General features: G+C 42.7%; 3 protein-coding genes across 4 annotated transcripts; 1 reads left to right on the forward strand and 2 right to left on the reverse strand.

Moving 5' to 3' along the window:
• Nucleotides 1-6,384: 6,384 nt before the first annotated feature.
• foxa3 (forkhead box A3) lies at nt 6,385-9,823 on the reverse strand. The gene is made up of 2 exons (XM_085795759.1): nt 9,726-9,823; nt 6,385-8,371 (listed from the first exon to the last, which is right to left on the reverse strand). Exons 1-2 carry the CDS (start codon nt 9,795-9,797, stop codon nt 7,043-7,045), a joined length of 1,401 nt encoding a protein of 466 aa, XP_085651885.1. The 5' UTR covers nt 9,798-9,823; the 3' UTR covers nt 6,385-7,042.
• A 4,571-nt stretch (nt 9,824-14,394) lies between these two features.
• On the reverse strand, nt 14,395-19,265 carry irf2bp1 (interferon regulatory factor 2 binding protein 1). Of its 2 annotated transcripts, none has more exons than XM_085795760.1 (3): nt 17,941-19,265; nt 17,346-17,692; nt 14,395-17,004 (listed from the first exon to the last, which is right to left on the reverse strand). In XM_085795760.1, exons 1-2 carry the CDS (start codon nt 18,954-18,956, stop codon nt 17,386-17,388), a joined length of 1,323 nt encoding a protein of 440 aa, XP_085651886.1. In that variant the 5' UTR covers nt 18,957-19,265; the 3' UTR covers nt 14,395-17,004; nt 17,346-17,385. The 2 variants fall into 2 exon arrangements, with proteins under 2 accessions (XP_085651886.1, XP_085651887.1); XM_085795761.1 differs by having other exon boundaries at nt 16,882-17,004; nt 17,342-17,692.
• On the forward strand, nt 19,248-22,152 carry polr1g (RNA polymerase I subunit G). Its single transcript, XM_085795762.1, has 3 exons — nt 19,248-19,584; nt 20,080-20,221; nt 20,888-22,152. The coding sequence occupies exons 1-3, from the start codon at nt 19,494-19,496 to the stop codon at nt 21,627-21,629; spliced, it is 975 nt and encodes a 324-aa protein (XP_085651888.1). The 5' UTR covers nt 19,248-19,493; the 3' UTR covers nt 21,630-22,152.
• Nucleotides 22,153-22,621: the final 469 nt, after the last annotated feature.

Genomic DNA, 22,621 nt, shown 5'->3' on the forward strand with positions numbered 1-22,621 from the left:
ATCAGACACCACACTGAACAGTCTAATGTATTTTAAAACCGTACACCTTTTATTTTGAAAGGCGTACGGTTTCTCTTGTTACAGAGTGAACTTGACAAGACCAGCAGGTGCTCTGTTTGTAATCATAACAGAGAAATTAAGATAAGATAAGATGAAACTTTAATGATTCCTGTAGAGAAACTGGGTCAGTCACAGTTGGGACACACACATCATTAATCATGACAATTATGATCGGAAGAACAAATAAAGGCAGGAAGTATTACACAACGTACATCAAGCATTTAGATAATGTAGGGATTGTAGTAACATCTACTACACCATTTATAATGGTTATAATTATACAGCTGAAGTCATCAGTAATCAATAAAAATAATCTCTCAAACTCAGAACCAGCTGCTTTTTTGAAAACATGCTGTTTTTGCTGCTTAGCTCCACAGCACAGAAGCAGCTTGCTCTCTTTTTTTCATGGCTTGCATCTGTTGTGTCCGTGTCAATGGTCCTGGTTTGATCGATACTGCCCTCCCTGTCCATTCCACACACACACACACACACACACACACACACACACACACACACACACACACACACACACGCACACACACACCATCAGGTTAAATGTAATCAGCCGCCTCTGTGTTCCTCTCTCGGGCCAGCAGTTTTATCTCAGGACTCTTTGCAACACCCATGTCTGACAGAGCAAAGTCCAGTCGCTTATCTGTGCCTCTGCTGTCCAGTGGCGCTCAGTCTGTCTGTCTGAATGACATACTAACTGACTGTCTCTCTGTCTTTTTTACTAGCTTCACCTCTACCTGTCTGAGTGCCTGTCCTAATAACTCACCGACTGACTGAGTTACTGTCTGTCTGTTAAGATGCTCATCTATTGACCTCTCCCTTTTTTTACGGCTCCATCTCTCTGAAGCTCTTTGAGTCTGTCACTCATTGAATTACTACACTTTAGATTTGACTTTGTTCTATTTTATTTATGATATAATTTTAGTTGATCTGTTTCCATTAACTTTTAAGACTTGTTTTTTGAAATTACAATTCCATAATCTTGCTGCACTGTACCTGTTACATCGTAACATAGTTAGTGTAATCTTTTGAGATTATTTTAATCACCAGTGAATCTGATTCTTTTCTCAATTAATAGTTTTTGTCCCGATTAAATAGGAAACAAAATATAAAAAACAAACAAACAAACAAACAAAAAAACCGTGTAAAAAATATTTCAGAGAGACTAAGTTAGTCAACTTTTAATTTCCCAAAACTAAGAAAACCCCAAAACATGAATTTGTCAGTCAGCTGCTCATAGTTTAGTCATCAGTTTTTGTATTTAAAAACTATTTTATACTGTTTTGGAGAAGTTAGTTATAAATTTACAGACAAAATTGACTTTCTTATAAACTGTTGCATGTCTTCTTCCTCTGCACCTGTCTCACTGTCTTACTGAACCTGCCTGTCTGTCTGCCAGGTTACCTGTCTCACTGTCCTTCAGTCTCCCTTTTCGTTATCTGTCTCCACTTTCATAGTGACTCTTTCCTTTATTTTTGTGTCTTTATGTCTCTCTTAAACAAATTTCCCAAGATGGCCTTTTAAGAAATTTTGAGCTGAATATCTCCTACTGAAATATTCCTTTATCATGATTATTAGTGTGATGTCACAAGTGCTGTTATAGACTGCTTTGTTCAAATAAGTGCAAACTTACTGGGAGCGCAGACTGTCTGTCAAACCTTCTAACTGAGTATCTGTCAGTCTGTCATCTAGCACATTTATTTTTCAAAAAAAAGGGAGAGTATCACCTGAGGGCTGAACTGTAAGTAATCCCTCTCTCTCTCTCTCTCTCTCTCTCTCTTCCTTCTCTCCCTCCCTCTCCTCAGGCAATAACAAGTGTAAACAGTACATCCACCTAACAGGATCCAGGATGCACTGGCTCATTTGCATTGCACATCTTGAAAACATGCACCACCCTTTCTTTCTTTCTTTCTTTCTTTCTTTCTTTCTTTCTTTCTTTCTTTCTTTCTTTCTTTCTTTCTTTCTTTCTTTCTTTCTTTCCTTAATGAAGAAATCAAAAGTAAACACCTGCTAAATGGAAAACTCCTCATTACACTTGCTCACGGTGAATGAGTATATTCTGTTACTCCGTCATTTTTCAGTCCAGTTCTGAGCATCATGAATATACATTTTTAAATGTAAGTGTATTTGGCCGATGTGCAGCAGTTTAAAACATGACGGAGATCCCAGCAGCTGTAATACTCTGAAATAAAGTTGAGACACAAACTCCCGCAGCAGCAGAAAATATGTCTTATTTGTGCACGAGGCTCGTTCATTTCAGTACAGACAGTCTTTGTGCAGGTGTCATGCTCACCAACCTACACACTGCATTTGCTGTCACCAGCAGTGCAGCCTGAGGGCAGCTGTCATCAAGTGTTCAACAGGGCAAACTGAGTGACTGTTGCACCTCAGGAGACAAATATCCTTCTTACTGAAAATGACAACAGCGTCACTCTCACACAGGTCTGCAGGGCTAAATGACTCACTTAAAGGTTCTTTCAGAGCTAAAGGAGCTGGCCACTGAATATCCACAAAGCATCATGAAGCAATTGAGATCTTATCTTTAGGAAGACAAACTACATCTCACACCTCTCCCTCTCTCATCTTGTTAGAGTACTGGAAAAATTATCACTATCAGTGTTCTTCATCAAAACTAGATCATCTGCAGGGTATTGTGTGCAACTGGATATTACCTTTCTGGCTCAGAAAATAGTTTGATTACACTTGAGCTAATTGAATCACCTTGACAGTGTTTACTGCACAGTCTTTCTCCCATTTCACTTAAGTCATGAAGCATTTTGACGACCATCACCAGGCTCAGCGTCCGTTTTGGATGATTCTGCACCTCGTGATTTCTGTCCAAAGTTCAATGCCACTGCAGAAACTCGTGTCCCCCTTCTTGTTGTGGTGAGGCAGAAATTCAGACTTTCACGCATGGTGTTTTGCATCTTGCCACAGATGTCTAATTGACTTGAAATTTGGTTTTATTATCTGTAATCACGTTGTAATTGCCCAGCCTGGACCACACTTTAAATGGCTTATTTGCTATAACCACAAGGTGTTTCAACTGATCAAACCATAATCATATCATGTTTCACCCCCCATCATACAGACACTCACATACATTCACTCTCTCCTTGACCTTCAGGTCCCAGAATCTGCAGATAATCAAATACAATCGCCCAGAAACAGTGTCATGAACAAGTCTGAGAACAATTAAATATAATATTTGTTTCACACTTCAACCAACATGTCTCCATGTCTTCCTTTAAATTGTTGTCAAGCACTTAACTAGATCAGTCAGTAGCCTACCAGTTAAACATGCACAGTAAAGTTGGTGATGCTAACAGAAAAAAGCAGTGTGTTTACGCTGCAATTTGCCAAATACTGTCAAAGAATGTGTTGCACCTTTTACATTTATGAAAAACATGACTGATTTCTGCACAAAAATGTGCATAAAAGAAGCTAATCCCAGAAACTGAGCCTATCATAGCCATTTAAGAGAGGAGATTATTTTATTGTGACATCCAGACTGTTATCAGCTCCTATCTATTTTCTAAGAGTCTCGCATTTGGAAACTGGGTCAGCTGAGGGTTACAGATTACAACTGAGAGGTTACAAATGTAAGGGTCACATTTGACTTTTTCTTTTTTTCCCCTTTGTGGCTTAAATTGTTCCACTTTAACTGCTGCATTGTCGCTCCGTGAAAACCTCAAGCCACAGTATGTTATCTTTGCTCAGACTAATCTGTTTTCCTTCATGAAGCCTGGATCGAATTGGACCACTATCAGCGTGGTCACCTGATTGCTGCGAGGGGACGTATCAGAGTGACATTTTAGAGCCAGGTTAGTCATACCTGGAGCAGCCTACTATTTGTGTGCATGTGTGTGTGTGCGTAGTTGTGCATGCGTGGGGCTGTGTCTTTGTAGCTTTGGAGACCATATCAGACGGGTGCTTGCCTATCTTATCAAGCCAACTGCTCTGAAGGGACTATTGTGTATGCAAGGTGACGAACTGTCTCACATTCCCACTCACTATAAGCCAGTTACCATTTTTTAAGGTGTGTGTGCATGTGTTGCCTTTCAAAAGCCCCATATATTGATCTCATATCATTAAAAGGGGTTAAATAATCAGCAGTTAGTTTCTGCGGCAGCAGCACTGCTATATGCTATTTAGCATCGCGCCTCACTGATCGAAACTGGAACTAGCCTAGCATGTTTCGCGTGTCTGCCCCCGAGTGTTTATGAGTTGTTGTGCGGTGCTGCAGTCTAAATGTCTGAAGCCTCAGGGTTTATGTTTGCTGGGCCTGACGTGACAGAGAAAAAAGGCAGCAACGTATCTACGTGACAACTCCAACAACACAGGGTGGGTTGGACAACTGTGAGCAGAGACCTACAGACAGACAAGTAGACCGCAGACAGACAGGTACGCCTGCAAACAGACAGGTGGACCACAGACAGGTAGGCCCGGCGACACGAGCAGGAAGCCAGGGAAAAACGGCTGCAGGAAGCAAGATCAATAAAGCTTTTTATGTTCCTGTTCATGTAAAGACAAAGAAACAGTGGTTTGGCACTTGAATTGGGGTTAATGTGAAGTACACAGCATTTTGAATAAAGGCTTCCACATGCATCACTGCCCCTTCTATTCAGCAGGTTTCCATCCATCAGCTGCAGTTAATCGCCCTTTAGCAGGAAAACTTATCCACCATGTGTAGGAAGTGATGAATTCCATGTCTATAGCTTGATTGGGATCTGATTGGTTGAGGTAGAGCGACACCGAAGATTAATGGGAAAAAATATTGTGCTGCTATGTTCACCCGCTTTTTGTTTTGTTGACTTGCCGATAGTTTTCCTAGTGCAGGGTCAGAGGCAGGTCAGTAGATTTTGGAGTGGCCTTGGTATTGCTGTGTGTGTGTGTGTGTGTGCATGTGTTTGAGAGTGTGTGTGAGTGTGTGTGATGCCGCCTGGGTTGATGGCCTGTGCGGAGGTCCTCTTTGAGGCTCTCAGTGTGATCCAGCCGTGTTTAGTCTACCAGTCCTACATGTCACACACCACAGTCATTTGGTCAGGAGCTGTTTCAACAAGGCGCTGCTATTCCTGCAGCACGGCCTCACCAGCCGGGGGCTGATTGATTGACCGGGACGAGTCGCTGAGGTCCTGCCAATAACACTGATCTAGAAACTTCCATCTTCCTACCAGAATCACCTGTTGATTAAGTTTTTGTTTCACTGACTATTTTTTTTTTTTAAACTGTGGATAGTTGAATAATAATGATTTGGTAAAGTATATTTTGAAATATATATATACAGTGTTTTATTCCTTTTATAACATTCTAAAAAGTATCTTCTTATGCTTTGTGGTATTTCAAAATGAGCCAATTGAACAGAAATATAACTCAGTTTTGTGAAGAAACAAGTGATGAAATAAACAAAATTTTTACTTTTTACTTGTATCCACGGTGACAACAAACACTTCTCGCATGAACGCTGGTGGTAAAAGAAAAGCAAACGCACAATGTCTTCCCACATTTTTTGCCTTTTTAATAAGAAAAATGAAACATGAATCATTTGAATCACATTTAAACCAACAACAAAAAAACCCAATATATTATATCAGCACACTTTGAAAGTCTGAAAAGGAACATAGCTTAAATAAAATACATTTTCTCGTTGAAACTAGAATAGATGCTCCACAGAGGACCTCATGTGACCTGAAACTTCTGCATCCTCCGCTGTCCATCGGAATAATCCTTCAATAGATCATCAATACATTGATCTCCCATCAGATCAGCAGTCATTTGAAGAAAGGGAGCAAGGGGTCATTTGACACCCTTTGACATTGATACACTGATCCCATTGAACTGATGCACTGACAGTGTAAGGGGGGGGGGGTGCTATTGTTGTAGCACACATACACACACACACACACAAAGACACACACTATCAGCCCACCTGACCAATGGGAGCTCCATAGTGCAAAGTACTGTATGTAAATCCTCCCATAGTGCATCTCTCCTCCCTTTCAACTGTTTTAGTCATCGGCTGAACTCCCCCACGCACCTCAGCTGTCTGCCTCTCAACATGTTACAGTCTGCGGATAAGCATTTAGTTGTAATGCTCTCATATAGGTAACAACAGGAAATGATTTGGGGCCATGAAAAACAGAAACACAATATGTTTTTTTTTTGTTTTTTGTTTTTTTTGTACCACAGTTACTTTGCGTCTTTCCTTCCTTTTTTATGTCTGTGTCCTCTGTGCTGCAGCAAGGTCCAAATGGCTTCTTTTTTTTTTTTAAATCTTCATATAAAACAAAACTACAAATATTATTCTTAAAGTACAAACCTCATGAGCTACATTTACTTTGACGGATTCCTGATCTGACAGAAATGACAGAACACAGTGTGAAATGCTGTAACACAAAAAGAAATGTACTTAACTGTCTCCCACTGCAGTAACACCTGCCTGAAGCAGTAACCTGAAACTCTCCGTCTTTGGTTTAAAAAACAAAACTTAACAAAACAAAAACTCACATTTGGGTTGTAACTGGTCGACAGAGCACTATACAAGATATATTAAAATTTATTCCCTTCATAAATAAATGCAAATATCCTTCCCCCCCAACATTAGCTCTATTTACATTTTGTACAAAGCCAATTTTAGCTGGCAAAGACGACTCAGACGTCTTCACCGTCAGTTAATCATCCAGCCTCACTTTTCTGTCCTCCATGTAACCAACCCAGTCTCCATGTTCATTAGAGCTGGTAAAAGGAAAGAAAAAAATGTTCTTTGGTCCCTCAAACACAGCGGCCATTTTAGATGTGAGTCTTTTCCAAGGCCACTGGACGTGAGCCAGAGAAGGAGAGAGGGGAAGAAAGAGGAAGATAAAGAGAGCTTGGGTGTCCATTTTAGAAAAGGCAGAGAGGAAGAGAGGCCTCCATCTTGGCTCACCACTACAGACAAGTGTGTGTGTGGGTGGATGGATGGATGTCCATATTAGGAGGCGTTGAGCACCGAGCGGCTGTACAGAGTTTGGTAATAAGCACCAGAGTCCATGGTGGCTGGCCCGGGGCTGTCGTAGATCTGTTTGGCTCCCATAGGAGAGCCGCCGGTGTAGCTGTTGTAAGCCATCACCTGGTCCTGGTAGGACTTGAGGTCCATCTTCTGCTCATTGGACATGAGGTTGGTGATGGAGAAAGGGTGGTTGAAGTTGTAGTGGGGGTCCAGGGACTTGAGGGCATCGCTCTGTAGGTCCATGTGCTGCTGCATGGCGCTGGGCAGGAGGTGAGCGCTACTCGCTAAGGACTGGGAGTGGAGGAGCGGGTTGGAGGAGGAGGTGGCGGAGAGGGACAAGGAGGATGGAGGGATGGAGGACGAGGTGGAGGAGGAGGGAGGCAGGGAGACGGGCGGGCTGTGGAGGTGTGAGGAGGACAGCTGAGGGCAGTCTAGTGGAACCAGGGAGTTACGAGGAAGTGGCTGGTCGTCTGAAGAGCCCGGGTGGGAGTTGTCTGAGTGGGCGGAGTCAGCTCCCTCTGATCCTCCTGTGGGGCTGCGATCCTCCAGGTGGTCTCCACTGTGGCCTCCTTTCCCTGAGCCCCCCTCCTGGCTCTTGCCTCCTTTCTTTGCCGCCTTGTCCTCGATCTTGAAGCGTTTCTGGCGCCGCAGGTAGCAGCCGTTCTCAAACATGTTGCCTGACTGTGGGTGCAGGGTCCAGTAAGAACCTTTGCCGGGCTTGTCTGGTGAGCGAGCCACCTTCACAAAGCAGTCGTTGAAAGAGAGCGAGTGTCGGATGGAGTTTTGCCAGCGCTGCTGGTTCTCACGGTAGTAGGGGAACAGGTCCATGATCCACTGGTAGATCTCATTCAGGGTGAGCATCTTGCTGCCGCTCTGTTGGATCGCCATGGTGATGAGGGAGATGTACGAGTACGGGGGCTTGGCGTGGGTCAGGGAGCGTCGGTAGGGCTTTGGGGGGATCTCCTTGGGCCCGGCCCGGCTCAGGCTCGCAGTGGAAGGGTATCCCAGTTGGCTCATGGACTGGCCCATGTTCTGGTAGTGGGACAAGGAGCCCAAGGTGCCGGGAGCAGCAGCACCCAGCTGAGTTAGAGAGCTCGAGCTGAGGGAGGAGGCCACGGGGGAGAGCGACATGTGGCCCGGCCCAGAACCCATGGAGGCAAGTGGGGAGCTGCTGAGGCTGGAGCTGGGGTACGCCATGTTCATACCTGCAGGGGAAGCGGTGGCCGGGTTCAGGTTGATGTAGCTGTTGATGGTGCCCATGGAGCCCATGGAGCCCAGACCAGAGTTCATAGTGCTGGGAGAGGAATACATCTGGAGAGAGAGAGGAGCACAACAACATCTGGTTAATCACCAGGGAAACACAGAGAGTGTGCACACATGTCAAATACTTCATACTTCTTAGTTTAAATAACAAAATATAATCAGCCAAGACCTTTTAATTCTTCACCCTTTAAAAGCGATTAACACAAACAGATGTGTTGTGATTATTAGATTGGATTTATTTTTTTTCCCTCTGTGTAAAATGAATGTAGGGTGTGAGGGGGAGGCAGTTTGACTCTACATTTAAAAAGGTGACTCCTTATCAATGCACAATGAAGCTCTCAGTGCGCGGAGAGGGGACATGGATTTCACACAGCGATGTTAACCTGAAAATGCGTAAAAAGCGCGTCATGGTGCCTCTCAGTTCACACGGCTCCTCCACCTCTCTGAGGGGAAAACTAACTTCTCACTATTTCAGATAAAGTGGAGGGATTTATTCTTTCTGTATGACGAAGATGAACGATTAAGTTTCCAAAACTTTTTTAAAAATTAAAATAAAGTAGCCTACATATATGTGTGAGGAAAAAAAAACAGAACATGGCCTTTTTTCCGAGAGCGCCTGGAGCCGCTCACCGATCCTTTAGTTAAATATTATCAGACTCTTTCTTCTCAGTAATTTCATCAGGTCGAGGTGAGGTGAGAACTGAAGCTGTTGATAGAATTAACTCTAATTCAATTAGTGAGAAAAGAAAAAGTCACATTTACACCTGAGCTGTCGCAACTCACAGACACAAAGGAGGAGGAGGAAGAAGAAGAGGGCCCATTGATGAGCCAACATCTTCTGAAAAATATGATGAATTGAATGTGCTGTTTATGTTCTGTCAATTATTTAATTCATATTAGCTGCATATATCAGAAGTTAATTAAAAAACATTTAATGTTGAATATAACCTATAGTTTGGGTGGCTTCATATGTTCTGGAAAAAAAAAATACAATTATTTTGTGATTGAATGTTTATTTTAATATAGGCTAATTATTGATATTTTTACAAAAGAAAAAATGATTAAGTCTTCCTGATATTTTCTGCTGTTTTTCTCATCATGCTCCGGCGTTTGAAAGTGCGCATTGACACTCAACCTTAGTCTATAGTATATTAAATCTTAGTGTAGACTATCGTTATTTCCATAAAAGTTCAAGGCCTTATTAAATAATTTAAGAATTTATCAAGTGAGGAAATAACTTTTTTTTTAACAAGTCATGCTAAAGACGCGCGCAAGAACATAAAATCTGGCGTGTCTTTTTTACTTAAATCCACTAAGAAGGTGAGACATGTCCCGCTGTTTACACCGGGATAAAAACAGTGTGGTGGGTAAGTTATTATTTTTTGTGTGAATGCGTCTTTACCTCGCTGGCCTCGCTGTAGAAGGTATTCCACTCTGGTAGATCATGGGTTTCCATCTTCACAGAGCTCAACATCCCCAACTCAAATCTCTGGAGGAGAATTCTTATCTATGACCGGAGTTCTTTGGGGAAAAAAATAAGAAATAAAAATAAAATCCCTCTCAAAACTTGAAGTTTTTTGGAAAAAATCCAAACAAAGTTGTTTCCCTCTGCCAAGAGAGAGGCAAACAATATCGCGAGCCAAAAATGTGAGAGGAGAAAAAGTCAAACAGTGAAGTGACAGTGCTGCGCTCCTGGGAAATGTAAAGTCAATATGTCTTATTTGTCAGTCATCCATTGTTTCATAACCGTAATCTTGTTATGACTCAGCAGATGTTGACTTGTTCTTCTTCTTCTCCTGGCCCGTTTTCTTCTGTGCACCTCTGGGCGCCTCGGGACGAAGGCAGAGGTGTAAAGCGCAAATACAGTAGAGAAACCTGGACGTCCTCCTCTTATAAGGTGCCGCCAGGTCCCGCCCCGATCCTGATTTGAATACCGTGTTAGGATCCAGGAAGGCCCATGCAAAAAGGCCAATGTGGCCCCCTGGTGTGCTGTATATTGGCCCGGCGGCTACACCAGGGCCACCCGGACAAATGACTGCCCTACAGACTCGGTGCAAAGAGTGGATTTTTTTTTGCCTGTAACAGTGAAGTTCACAAAAGTGATGTGTTAATATGGTCAAAGGATGAATAGCAGACGAGTTTATAATCGTAGATATAACACACGTGCATCTTCTGCACCGTGACGTAGTTGTAGATGGGAAAAAAACAAACATGTGTGGCAAACTTTGACCTCCAGCCTCTGGTTATATTCAAGATATTACCATCTCCACAGAGGGAACAGATTGTTTGGTGCAGGCCTGTATGATTTAATACGAAACATCAGATGGGAATGTACAGATTCTCTGAGTATCACATCCCAGCTCATAGCTGAACCCTGTTTCCCTCAGATGGTTTTTAGATAAATGAGGGTATGATAATAGTTCCATCAGAGCTCAGTGTATCAGGGATGTGCTTGGAGGATGGTTTCCATCAGTAACTTTACACATTTTAACCTCTTATTTTGCAGCTCTAAGGTCAGAGGGTGAATAACAGATGGGTTTATAATCTGCAGATATAAGACATGTGTGTTAGTTCTAAAAAATAAAAGAACTGATAACAAAGTACATACTTCCTCTACTTTTAAAACAGTTTATTGAAATGTATTTTATTTTTCTGTGATGGGAGTTTAAATGGCTTATATAGGCCTATAACAAATGTTAATTTATCCTACTTCAACATACTATTTAATTTGATTAAACAAAGAAATATTGGAGATTGAACGAGTTTAATATTGGGCTGGAGAGTCACTTTAGAGACGTGTGTTGAGGGGCGTGAAAGTTGTTAATTCCCTCGGCTATCACTTCTCCGGGGCTGTGGACCCTCCGCCATGGTCCTGGGGGCTTAATTGTAATAACTGTCGTACATAATTCAAATGTGGGGCTTTTAATAGTCAAATCTTCCCCGATAGTCAAATATTCCGTATAATAGTCACGAAAATGAACCCACGGTATAATCAAGGCCATATTTGACTATGAAAAGGAGAACATCAGCTAATCAGTGATCTTGATCAGAAACAGCAAGCCCCTTTGAGACCCCCAACCACCCCACCCCTCACTGACGGACCATCCCAGCTCATTAAAGACGGACTTTTGCCACATGAAGGTGTTGCACCGTGCTGCACCAAAACAAAGGTGAAATCAGATCAATATCAAAAATGTAAAGAGCAAACAGGCCAGATGTTTGCTCTCGCCTGGATCTAAACGAATGTTCTCCGAGTAGCCTGCCCTATAGCTACAGATACATTATTCTCAGAGACTCTGAATGCTACACAAAGATCGACAGTTTGATCTGATCCACTCGGCTCAATTTGAAGCTCATGCGCAGAGTAACGGCTCGGGTAAACGTGAGCGTCCTTCTTCATCGGAGATTTTTTTCTTCTCCAAAGACGCATTCGCGGCCCCAAGCCACAGAGAAATACTACAATAAATAGCTTAATGTAATCCTGGTGTAATGCATAGAGCCCGGGCCGTTGTGTTGTGGAATACACATCAGGCCTCGGTGCAGACGGAGGCCTGTGAATGTCAATGCCTCAGCCTAATGGCGAGTCAATGGAGATGTAATTGATGCGCAGGCGGGAGGTCGACGGGATTAGACGGTGAGAAGAGATGCAGGAAGGAATATCAGCGCGTAAATGCAGCCAAAAGCAACCAGAGCCATGACATAAAAAAACATAAACATTTGATGTCTGTGGGACAAACGGCAGCTTCTTAGATATTAACATGTCACATGTGTCTATAGCCTATGGTAATAGCTATTCACCTGTTGGCTGTCTTGCCTTCAAAAAAACTGTCTTCAGGACACTTGGTTTAATTTATCTTGTTTTTTTCTTCATATCTACAGTCGAGCCGCTCATTGTGTTTCCCATCCTGATTTCGGCTGCAGCTTTGATTATATATTGGCTATCGCCAATCAGACTCTCCACATGGCATCACCTGTAACGTCTTGGCGATCATCGCCTGTTTGCAAAAGGCTGTCAAGTCGATTAACACGTGGAATGAGCTAACACCTCAGTGTCTGTAATGATGTAATTAAGCCTGAAAGAGATGAGCTCATTTCATCTACCGTGATGTAAAGTTGGAGAAGGAAAAAAAACAAAACAGGGGGGCAAACTTTGACCTCCAGTCTGCGGTTATATTCAAGAGCATTAGCTCTAACTCCACTAAAGGGACAGATTATTTGGTGCAGGCCTGTATAACTATAACTTCAACATCACATGGAATAAACAACTTGTATGAGGGCTGCATCGTCCTCCTCCAGGCTTTATATATTCTGATTTGAAAATGTACTTCAGTCAGTCAGTGATCAGCGTTTTAGCCCTGATTTTGCAGATGCTGGTGGTGAATTTCTCAGGTCACACAGCATCACATCATCGTTGGTTCGAACAGTGTGAAACAAAAACCCAGACTGTTTTGGTTGGAGGTTCGTCCTGAGCTGGTTTCACCGTCCTGTCCAGTACTGCCCTCTTATCATTATTATAAAACACACTCTGGATTAGGATTTCTTTTTAAGTTTTCCAAACTGGTTGAAGGATGCGCTTTGGTGGACTTGGTTTGCCTCTGTAATACGCATCTTACAGTCTACAATACTCCTTTAAAAGCACCCCCCCCCCCCCCTTTTATTTTCCCAACTCACATTTAACTCACATTTATCCATGTCGTCTCTCTGCGGGCCGTTTTTCATGCCAATGGCTCCTCTATCGTCCATTAACACCTCTATAATTGGTTTAACAATGGCTGTAACGTGCTGACATTAATGGAGGAAGCGACAGATCGACCGGACGCCCCCCGTGATCCTCTTCTTCACATTAAAAATGAGCAGCTTCATCATTAACAGTGGTCGCGCAGCTGTCTCTGCTCAACAACACGGGGAGGTGAAGTTGGTTTGAGGATGATCAGTCGAGCAAATGTAAAATAAAGATGAAACATTCATCTTTGAGGAGAAAAATGAATTTCACCATCAACAGTGCACCTTATATTATTTAAAGAACAGGATATCTAAAGCATGTTCGCAATGTCCTGGATCTGATAAAACATGATTTTATAAACTTGTCCAGCGGCCTCTTCATCCAGGTTTAAGTGAAGAGTGTAAGAGCGCCATCACGTGGCCACTACTAAAAATGATCAAGTGAACTGAATTAGATTCAAGCACTCTGATGGACTCTTACTGCTCCTTCAATAGGAGGTGACCTCATGTGAAACCAGGATTTACATTTCTAAATAAATCAGGTTGATTTTTCCTGCTGCACTTTCTCAATTAACTTCAAAGATGCTGGATCCCAGTTAAGATAAAGCTTCATATGAGCAAGTGCTCTTTGCTGTCTTTATTCTGGATTTCAAGGAGTGTCTACTTCTTCAAAGGAAGAAATCACCCAGATCAGTGTTGAAGCATGAAAAGTTTTTAATTGTCACCATTTATTTATTTTTTCCCCAATCCCCCAATTTAAATACATGTACATGATATATTAAGTTAAATCTGACTGATACAATTGTTATAAACAGATTGATTTGAGACCACAGTATATCAGATTTGTAATATATTTGATGCAATTGTGTAAAATATTTTACTGTGAGATGATTTCTTTCCCTCTGTATTCAATGTTTTCTTGTCCATAGCTCCAGCCAGGGAGAAGCTGGGTTATAGTCCTAACTTTAAAATGCTCAAGGTCATGAGTTTAAATTTCCACAACACAACTTCAAGAGTTTATTTTGTATACCCAATGGTTTAAATGTGGTGGAAAAGCCAGGAATATAACTATAATTTATGTGTAATTATAGGATGTAAACTCAGTGCATCCTCAGTCATAGTTAAAAAGGTGTTGCCCCCAGTTGTCGACCAGTGTGCTGCTATTAATACGAGATTACAAACGCATAACCCTTACATTGGGAATTGTAAAACTAATTTTAGCTGGCTAACATTAACCAATTTCCAGTAACTGAAGGTTTATGAATCTTAACACAGGAGTCTTCAATAGTTACACCTGGTGAGATGTTTAACCTAAATCTGAAGGATAAAACTCAAGAAACAGAAGCAAGTACACGTTTCCATCCCATTTATTCCTGGTTTCTATTTTGTACATGAAGCTGCAATAAAACCAGCAGATCTAAACATAACATGAAAAGAAACTCAATGGAGAGACGGAGAGAGAGAGAGAGACAGAGGGAAAAAGAGAGAGAGGCGAGGAGAGACCATATCCAAACAATGAATGGCCTACTAATTTTACAAAGGCTTCAGATAAAAGCAAAAAGCCGTCTGATGGCAATTGAAGGGAAACAGATTCAGGTTAATCATTGACTAGACAATAAAAAAGCCATTGCACTCCTAGTTCCCCTGAGGTTCCCAGACACACAAACAGGCGGTAAACATTTTAAAAAGGCACTTAACAAGGGATTGCATGATGTATCAGTGCATATTAAACTTAAATTCCACTTCTTCAAAGACATTTCTCTGCAACAAACCTGACCTGAGGGATCTTCTCTCAATACCGAGGGCCTACATAACCAGCTGCTGAATACTATAGACTTTTATATGCAAAATCCCATAAGTACAGTAGACCACATGGGTCTGTAAACTGTAACGGCTTGATGAAGGAAACTGGTTAAGACCTGGCCAAGAAATATAGCAATATATTTATTTTATCCATAAAACATTTACATCCAGAAACATTAGTTTGGGCATAAAATTACCTTTGGTTTGTTTGTGTGTCTGTACTGACTAGTACATACTGCACATAAAGAGAGAATCCACCAAAAAAATGTTTACATGTTAACAAGAAATGTGTCAAAGTGTTTCAATTTAGAAACAGTTAGTTCCCAACTATCAAATAAAAATTGATGAGTGTGACAAGCAGGTTTATGCTCATACACATTTGTTCCATTGATTATTAATGGAAACAAGCTCAGCAGACATGTGTGCATGTTTGTTTAAATCAAGACGAGATTAATTTCATTGCAATTCTAATGAAAAACTAATTCCAGATAAAATATTCTCCTTTTTAAGAGCAATGATTTTAACCATTTCAGGGGGGTTTGTATGCATTGTTCCAAATTTAGGTGGATTCTCACTCAAACAAAAAAGGTTAATGAAATTATATGCAATCATTTTTAATTACATATTCCAAACTGTTGCATATACTATGACTAAGGATTGCACATACATACTATTATAGGTCTATACAGTATATAACATTTAACATTCTAGTATAAAATATAGTCCTAGGTCTATCAATAGATATCTTTTCATATACATTCGGGGTAAAGTGTAGGCTGGGCTGGATCTTATAAGAAAGCGACATTTAAATACAGTCATACAGAGTCTCTGTGGCTGGTCGATGCTCTGACAGACGACTCATTGTTTCTACACAGCAAACATTCTTCTTTAAGCTTTGTTTAAAGCTGACGAAAAACAAATGCACAGACGTACAGAGAAATGTCACTACCGGCACTCTGTCCACATGTCATGTCGGTTTCCACGTTTAGTTGTTTTAAATCGAGAGCTTTTCCATTTGTTTGAAAGAGAAAAAAAAATCTGATTGTGCGCCATGGTACGGATTCAGTCATAAAACCCATAAAAGATGATAAATCTGTATTTTAAGGTACACTTTGTAATTACAACTGTCAATCTCATGTCACTTGTTAATGTAAATTGTATTTGTTGAAACACAAATATTTAATTTAGAACAAGCATTGGCAGATAATGAAATTTTGTCCAAGACAGTTAGTTTCTTGTTTCGACTTGGAACAGCCTGGTATTTTACTGCGATCCATTTGAGATCTGACCACCTGCTCATGGTTGGCAGGCAACAGTTTGTTCATTAACAAGCAAAGAGATACATAATAACAGCGGCTACAGTATTTCAATGTTTGTGTTGGAACTGTTGAAGCAAGCTTTTGTGCTTTCTCTTGCAAACAGAATATTCAGTGTACCATTACAACAAACTCCGGACCATGGCTATTTTCTGTGAATTTGAGGGGGATCATTTGAAATGGTAATCATCCATGTATTGGGCCAATCCATAAGCTAACAACAGCTTGGAGCGCTGGTTGCTCTGGTTGCTTCTTAAAGTGCATTTTGAGGAGTTTTTATGCGATTGCAGCATTTTCCAAATTATTCCAATTGTCTAAGGTTTTGTTTGTCAAAAGCTGTTGAAAACTACGGTCAGTAACAGCTACTACTACCTTAACAAAAGTAGCCACTGTTCAGCTGTTGGTTGGCTCCAACAGTACATTGTGATGGCCATTTTGCCATCTTGATAAAATTGTGGTGTTACTTCACTGCTGTTTGATATAGGATTTTTCTTGAGGGTAACCTCTCAATGCAAAGAATGCAGTGGGAATTTTTTTACTTAATTCATGAAATTTTATTTCACATTCTCATTGGATACTCTATAATTTATTTAAAAATGTAAAAGTTGGACAAAAAATAATCAGAACAATTTGTAAAAAAAAAAAAAAAAAAAAAGAGGCTTTGCAACTTCAGTCAGATATCAGACAGGGTCTGATAATGGTGTTATAACCTGGTGCTGAGTGGGTGGAGTTAAGAGCTGTGTAATGGAGGTTCTCTGAAGTGTGGATCGCCGTGTTGCCTCTCTCCTGGGTATCTCAGCGTCCCAGTGTAGACATCTCCTTTTGGTTCGTGATACAACTCTGGAGTGATGAAAAGCAAGCACAAATAAACAACATTTAATGGGACATAAACACAGTTACAACAATACTGAAAGATGCAAAGAACATCTTCGCTGCCTGACTATTTTTACTATCTCCCTCACTCTCTAAATTTCATCCATCTACGTAACATATATTAATTTGCCACTATTGGAACAATAGTAATGATGATTTATGTATTTGGACAGTTTAGTATTCACAAACATCCACATTCAACAGCTGTTATCAGAGACTTAAGTCTGGCAAATGCATAACTTAAAGATGGAATCAACTAAGGTGCTGCCTGACTTGAGGCAATGGGTGGAACATGTCTGTGGACCTGCCTGTTGCTGCGTCGGGTCTTGGTTTCCATGGAAATCACCATCACGTCTCTCTCTCTTTCTTGACGGTGATGTCCCCACTCCCAGATCCAGCTCCACTGGCAGCTCCACTTCCAGCACCAGATGCAGAAGCAGCTGCAGCTCCAGGCCCTGACCCGGCTCCAGATGCAGCAGCTGATGGAGCTCCTGCTCCAGCAGTGCCCAGTATGGTGGAGACCTCTCCCTGCATGAAGGCCCATGGGGGACTGTTGGGAGAGTTATCCAACGGACACCTCTCTCCGCTGGGGCAATACACCTCCCCATCTCCTCGCCGGCTCTGGATGTAAATCCTGGTGCAGGGGAAGCAGAACCTAAATTTGGTAGAGGCAGAAAAGACAGGTTATTACAACTTTCTGTGAACATTAAGTGATACCAACAAACAACAGTTATTTCAGCATCAATCAGTTATTTATCTATACTCTCTTGTTACTTGTAATTGTTTTAGTCTATAAAATGTAACAAAAAAGTAGCAAATAGCAAGAGCCTGAAGTACAGGCTTAAACTGCTTCCACGGTCACAATAAAGCATTTTATTGATTGAAACAAGAATCCAAACAAACCTATGCCCTGGCACTGATGGACACTGAACAAAGTGCGTGTCTTCCAGCCGCTCATGACACAAGGTGCAGGACAGCGTGTTCCCGGTTGAGTGAGTGTTGCTGGTGGATGCTGAACCCAGCTCGGAGGCACCACTGTGGGGTAAAGCTGCAGCTGTGGTGGCTGCCTCTGCTGATGAACTGGAGCCCAGCGGCTCCCCTCCAGACCTCGCAGCAAGGGGCCGTGGCTGCCTGGCTGGAGACGAGGCAGGCTTGGGGCTTGTTTGGCTCACGCCTCCTGCTATGGAGGAGGATGAAGAAGGGAGGCCTGTACTTTTGCTGGTGCTGCTGCCAGCCACAGCAGTGTGGACCTGCGTCTGTGTCTTGGGCTGGTTCTGGGACGAGCTAAGTTCTCGCTCCAGCTCTGGAGTGATGAACGGGGCTATCCCCATGCTTATTCCCAGCTGCCTGCGACTCATCTCGGCTAGCACCTGACCGGGGAAGATCATGGGGCTGCTCATGGGGGCTGTCCTGGCGGTCAGGCCCGCCGGCATCCCCGCAAGTAGCCCATGAGGAATCCCTGCGATGCTCTGAGTCACTAGACTAGGGGGGATGGCAGCTCCGAGCATGGGTCTCCGGCTGCCGCTGGGGCTCTGACGGTTCACCTCTTGAGGCGGCTGCCCGTCACGGTGCAGCCCGTTGGGCGGCACGCGAATAGCCGAGCCGGCGCTTTCTCCTCTGCCTCCCCGCTCGAAGCGATCGGCGTGAGGCCTGCCTCCGTCCGCCGCCGCCTCTCCTCTGCCAGATGTGCCGTGCTTATTGGGCGAAGGACCAGGTGACCTGACGTTACCGTCCTGCATCCCGTGAGTTCGTTTCAACTGTCGGGCGCTCGCTATCAAGAATTCAATCTGATTAGCCCCCTCGTAGTTCACGCAGCCACGGCAAACCACCTCGCTGAAATCCCACACCACAGTCCAGGGCATCTTCGGCAGGTCGCACAGGTAGCACCACTGGCGCCTGGAGGAAGAGGGGGACGACATGGCCGGCCAGGTAGCTAACCCGAGCGGGTTCAACGACGAGCCAGCTAACGCCTGCTAACGTGCTAACACACGTTAGCTGTTTAACCTATTTAGCTTTGACAGGTGCACGCCCTCTCGTTGCTAACCACTTGCTACGTTAACGGGACTCACACCGTTTCAGAACAACGTTACACATCCTACAGACGTGAAATACGCTCAAACCTCTGGGTTGTTTTCGCTCTTTTTCTCATTTGTTTATTTTGTTTACCCACTTCGGCCTGCTCTTCGCTGCCGTCAACTGCTCTTCTAACGGACGCTGGAACGTTACGTAATCGTGCGAGGGGCATTGTGGGTGTTTGAGTTTCCGTACCTGCTTTTGTCAGAGCAAACACATGAATCGGACCCGACCGTGGAACTACAACCAAAACTGACACGGAAGTGAAACAACTAAAGGTCAGAGTTCAGTTTGTGTCAACACATGTGCGTCCCCCATAGCCATGCGTTTCGAGGTTGAAAACGTTTAATTCCAGTAATTTTGTGTTCATTTAAAACATAAACATGCCAAAAGATATATCATCATCATCATCATCAAGCGGAGATGAAGCGGACAGTCCTGCTACAAAATCGCCAGTGAAGCAAAAAGAACCCGGTAAGTTCAGACTCGTTGATTCCACTAGTTTGTGTTGGCTGGCGGATAAGTTGATTTCAGGGAAACCGGCGTCGGTGAGGATTCACGCAGAAACACACTGTAGTCAATCAGTGCACACTGTATGTGCGTCTGACTGAGTAACATGAAAAGGGGTTACGAATAGTATATGAATAGACTAGTTATAAACAAACATTTATTTAGTCAAGATATGTTAGCCATAAATGAACAGAAATAGCTAGCTCTGGCTATAAATGGTGATGACAACATAAAAGATCTCATCAGTAATTAGTATTTCTCACAATAACTTGGTACCAAGTCACAGAGGAGCCACACTCAAGCAAAGTCACATTGATACTGGCAGTTTATCCAATAAAGAGTGATTAAAAGGGAGTGAGCACACAACTTTTACTGTGGCTTTCCTCATTTATGTTCTGTAGTTGATTTCTGATGCTCCATGTTGTGTTACTGATAAACGTGTACTGTTTGGCTCCACAGGTAAAACCTCCAGGTACCAGTGTCCTGCAGACTTTGTGTCTCTCTGCCATCAGCCATGCAGCAGCACTCTGTCACAGAGTCTGAAGAACAGCAAGAATGAGTTATGGCTCATCAAAGCTCCTGCCAATTTTAATCCAGAATGGTGGGTGCAGTCTTCACTCTGTCATCTGTTTCCTTGTCTCTGTTTTCTCCAATGTGCAGCCAGAATATGTAGTTCAGTGTTCAGACCTTGTCAAATATTTTTCACGTTATGTTGCAACATTACGCCAGTTTTTTTTTGTGTTTGTTTCACTTAGGTTGCATTTCTTATGCTAAAATTAAACAAACAGAATACAGAAAAAATCTAAGGGGTCTAAACATTTTCTCAATGAGAAACATTTTTCTGAACATTTATGTGTGTGTGTGTGTGTGTGTGTGTGTGTGTGTGTGTGTGTGTGTGTGTGTGTGTGTGTGTGTGTGTGTGTGTGTGTGTGTGTGTTTGAGAGATAGTGAGAGAGACAGATCACGCAGGGGAATGTGCCATTTCTTCTTTCTCAAGTTACATAGTTCTACTTTATACAGTATCTGCAGTGATTCTGTGTGGCAGCAGCAGAGAGAGGATAGGCTCCATATAAAGTAACTGGCAGAGGGGCAGTTTGTGTCAGTGGAGGCCAGCAGGTGGAGCTGGAGATGGGCGTCATGCTGAGGCTTTAGAAAGTTTCCCCAAATTCAACAGCAGGCTGTGAAAGTGACATGGCTGGTGTAGACCTCTGAAGTTGACGAAACTTTTCCCATGTACCTAACTTTCCCTTTTCTTCTCTCCACCCAGTCTCAGTGGCATCAAGGTGCCCCTCTCAGGTCTCCATACCCTGAAGGTTCCCGCTGCTGCAGGCAGAGCAGAGAGTGGGGGTGGCCAGCAGATCTACAGCATCCTGGCTTCCTCCCACAGTCCCCCAGAGCTCCGCTTGCTCACCAGCGACAAGAAGTCGTCAGATGGTATTGTTTTTGGTCCTGAGTTCTCAGGTCTGCTAAATGTGTGTGAGAACTATGGAGGCAGCAGTGATGTTTGGACCCCTCAGGTGATCCCTGCTGCTCCAGCACCCTCCATCCCGCCAGGGCTGAAACAACGATTCCACCCGTTCGGCTGTAAGACCCCCACGGTGTCCTGCGAGGCTGAGAACGAGGTGGACGGAGCTGCCCTCGGACCATCATCTCCAACCGTCCGCCCCAAACGATTTATAGAAGAAGAGGAAGGGGGGAAAAAGAAGAAGAAAAAGAAAGAAAAGCGCTTAAAGACAGAGCAGGAGGAGCTGGTGACAGTGAAGCAGGAACCTGCTGCTGAAATGAGGGAGGATGTGATGATGGAGCTGCTCTCCCAGGAGGAAGATGTTTCGGAAGAGAAGAGGAAGAAGAAGAAGAAAAAGAAGGACAGGGAGCGAGAGGAGGTGGAGCCCAGTGTGAAGGTGAAGGAGGAATACGTAACAGTTAAAAGTGAACCAATAGAAACTGGTGACGGAGTAGAAGGAAAGAAGAAAAAAAGAAAAAAGAAAAGCAAGACTGATGACGACTAGTGTTTGGTTTTCTCCATTTGTTTGTTTATTTTTGACTTAATGAACTCACTTGGAAGCCAGTGTACTATTAATTCACTCCTTCTTGCTGATGGGTGGCGTAATGTAGGACTTCTTTTGGCAGGAGTTTGTGTTTTGAAAAAAGAACACATCCTGAATCAATTGGATTGTGACACAAATTATAAAGTGGGTTCATCTCAGAGTCTTGAAGGCCAATGTTCCTATAACTCCCGGCTTAGAAAATGACAGTTTTACACACACAGAATGTGTGCGGCCTGAGGCAACTATGAGCACATGGGTAATAAGAGTGTATGTGGAGGGAGTTTCTGAGCTTTCTGCCAGTCTCTGTCAGGCTGTGGTGGATTTTATGGGATTATGCGCAAACTGCGTTGCTGTGTTTGTGTACATATTTACATAACTGAGCTGGTAACGTCACTGGTTTGGCGGCAGGTTCAGAAAAGCAGAGCAGATATAAAGACAATAATGATTCAGTGTCACGTAAGGTTGTTGTTTGTTTTCGTTTTTTTCTGGATGTTTTTGAAGAAGCTGAGTCATACAAGTTGGAAAAATTACACAAGTACAAGAAAACACATGTTAGAAAACAAACCCCCGAAGTGGTAAATTAAATAAATATGAAAAAAGAAGAAAAAAAAAAGCGTGGTGTTTTTGTCCTGCAATCACCTCTTGCAAGTGTTTGAGTACAGCACATTTTCCTCTTGTGCCTGTTAAGCACGGTGACTTCATCCAGAAGGAATGAAACTTGAACTCTTGTAACTCAGACTGTGGCTTTTATATTGTGCAACAACAAGAAAGTGCCTAATTTACACATCAGTAGTTTTCTAATCATCTGACTAGAAATTTTCCTGAAGGAGTTGTTTCATCAGGAAAGGCCAGAGTGTGTATTAGATTAGAGTGTGTTCTGTAATGAAACATTTGAGTTTGCAAAATGTTTTATGAATGAACCGCTATGCGAGTTGCACATTTCACAGAAAACT

The sequence above is a fragment of the Trachurus japonicus genome, chromosome 13 (genome assembly GCF_045865225.1).
Source record: "Trachurus japonicus isolate A0001 chromosome 13, Traja_1.0".
NCBI lineage: Eukaryota > Metazoa > Chordata > Actinopteri > Carangiformes > Carangidae > Trachurus > Trachurus japonicus.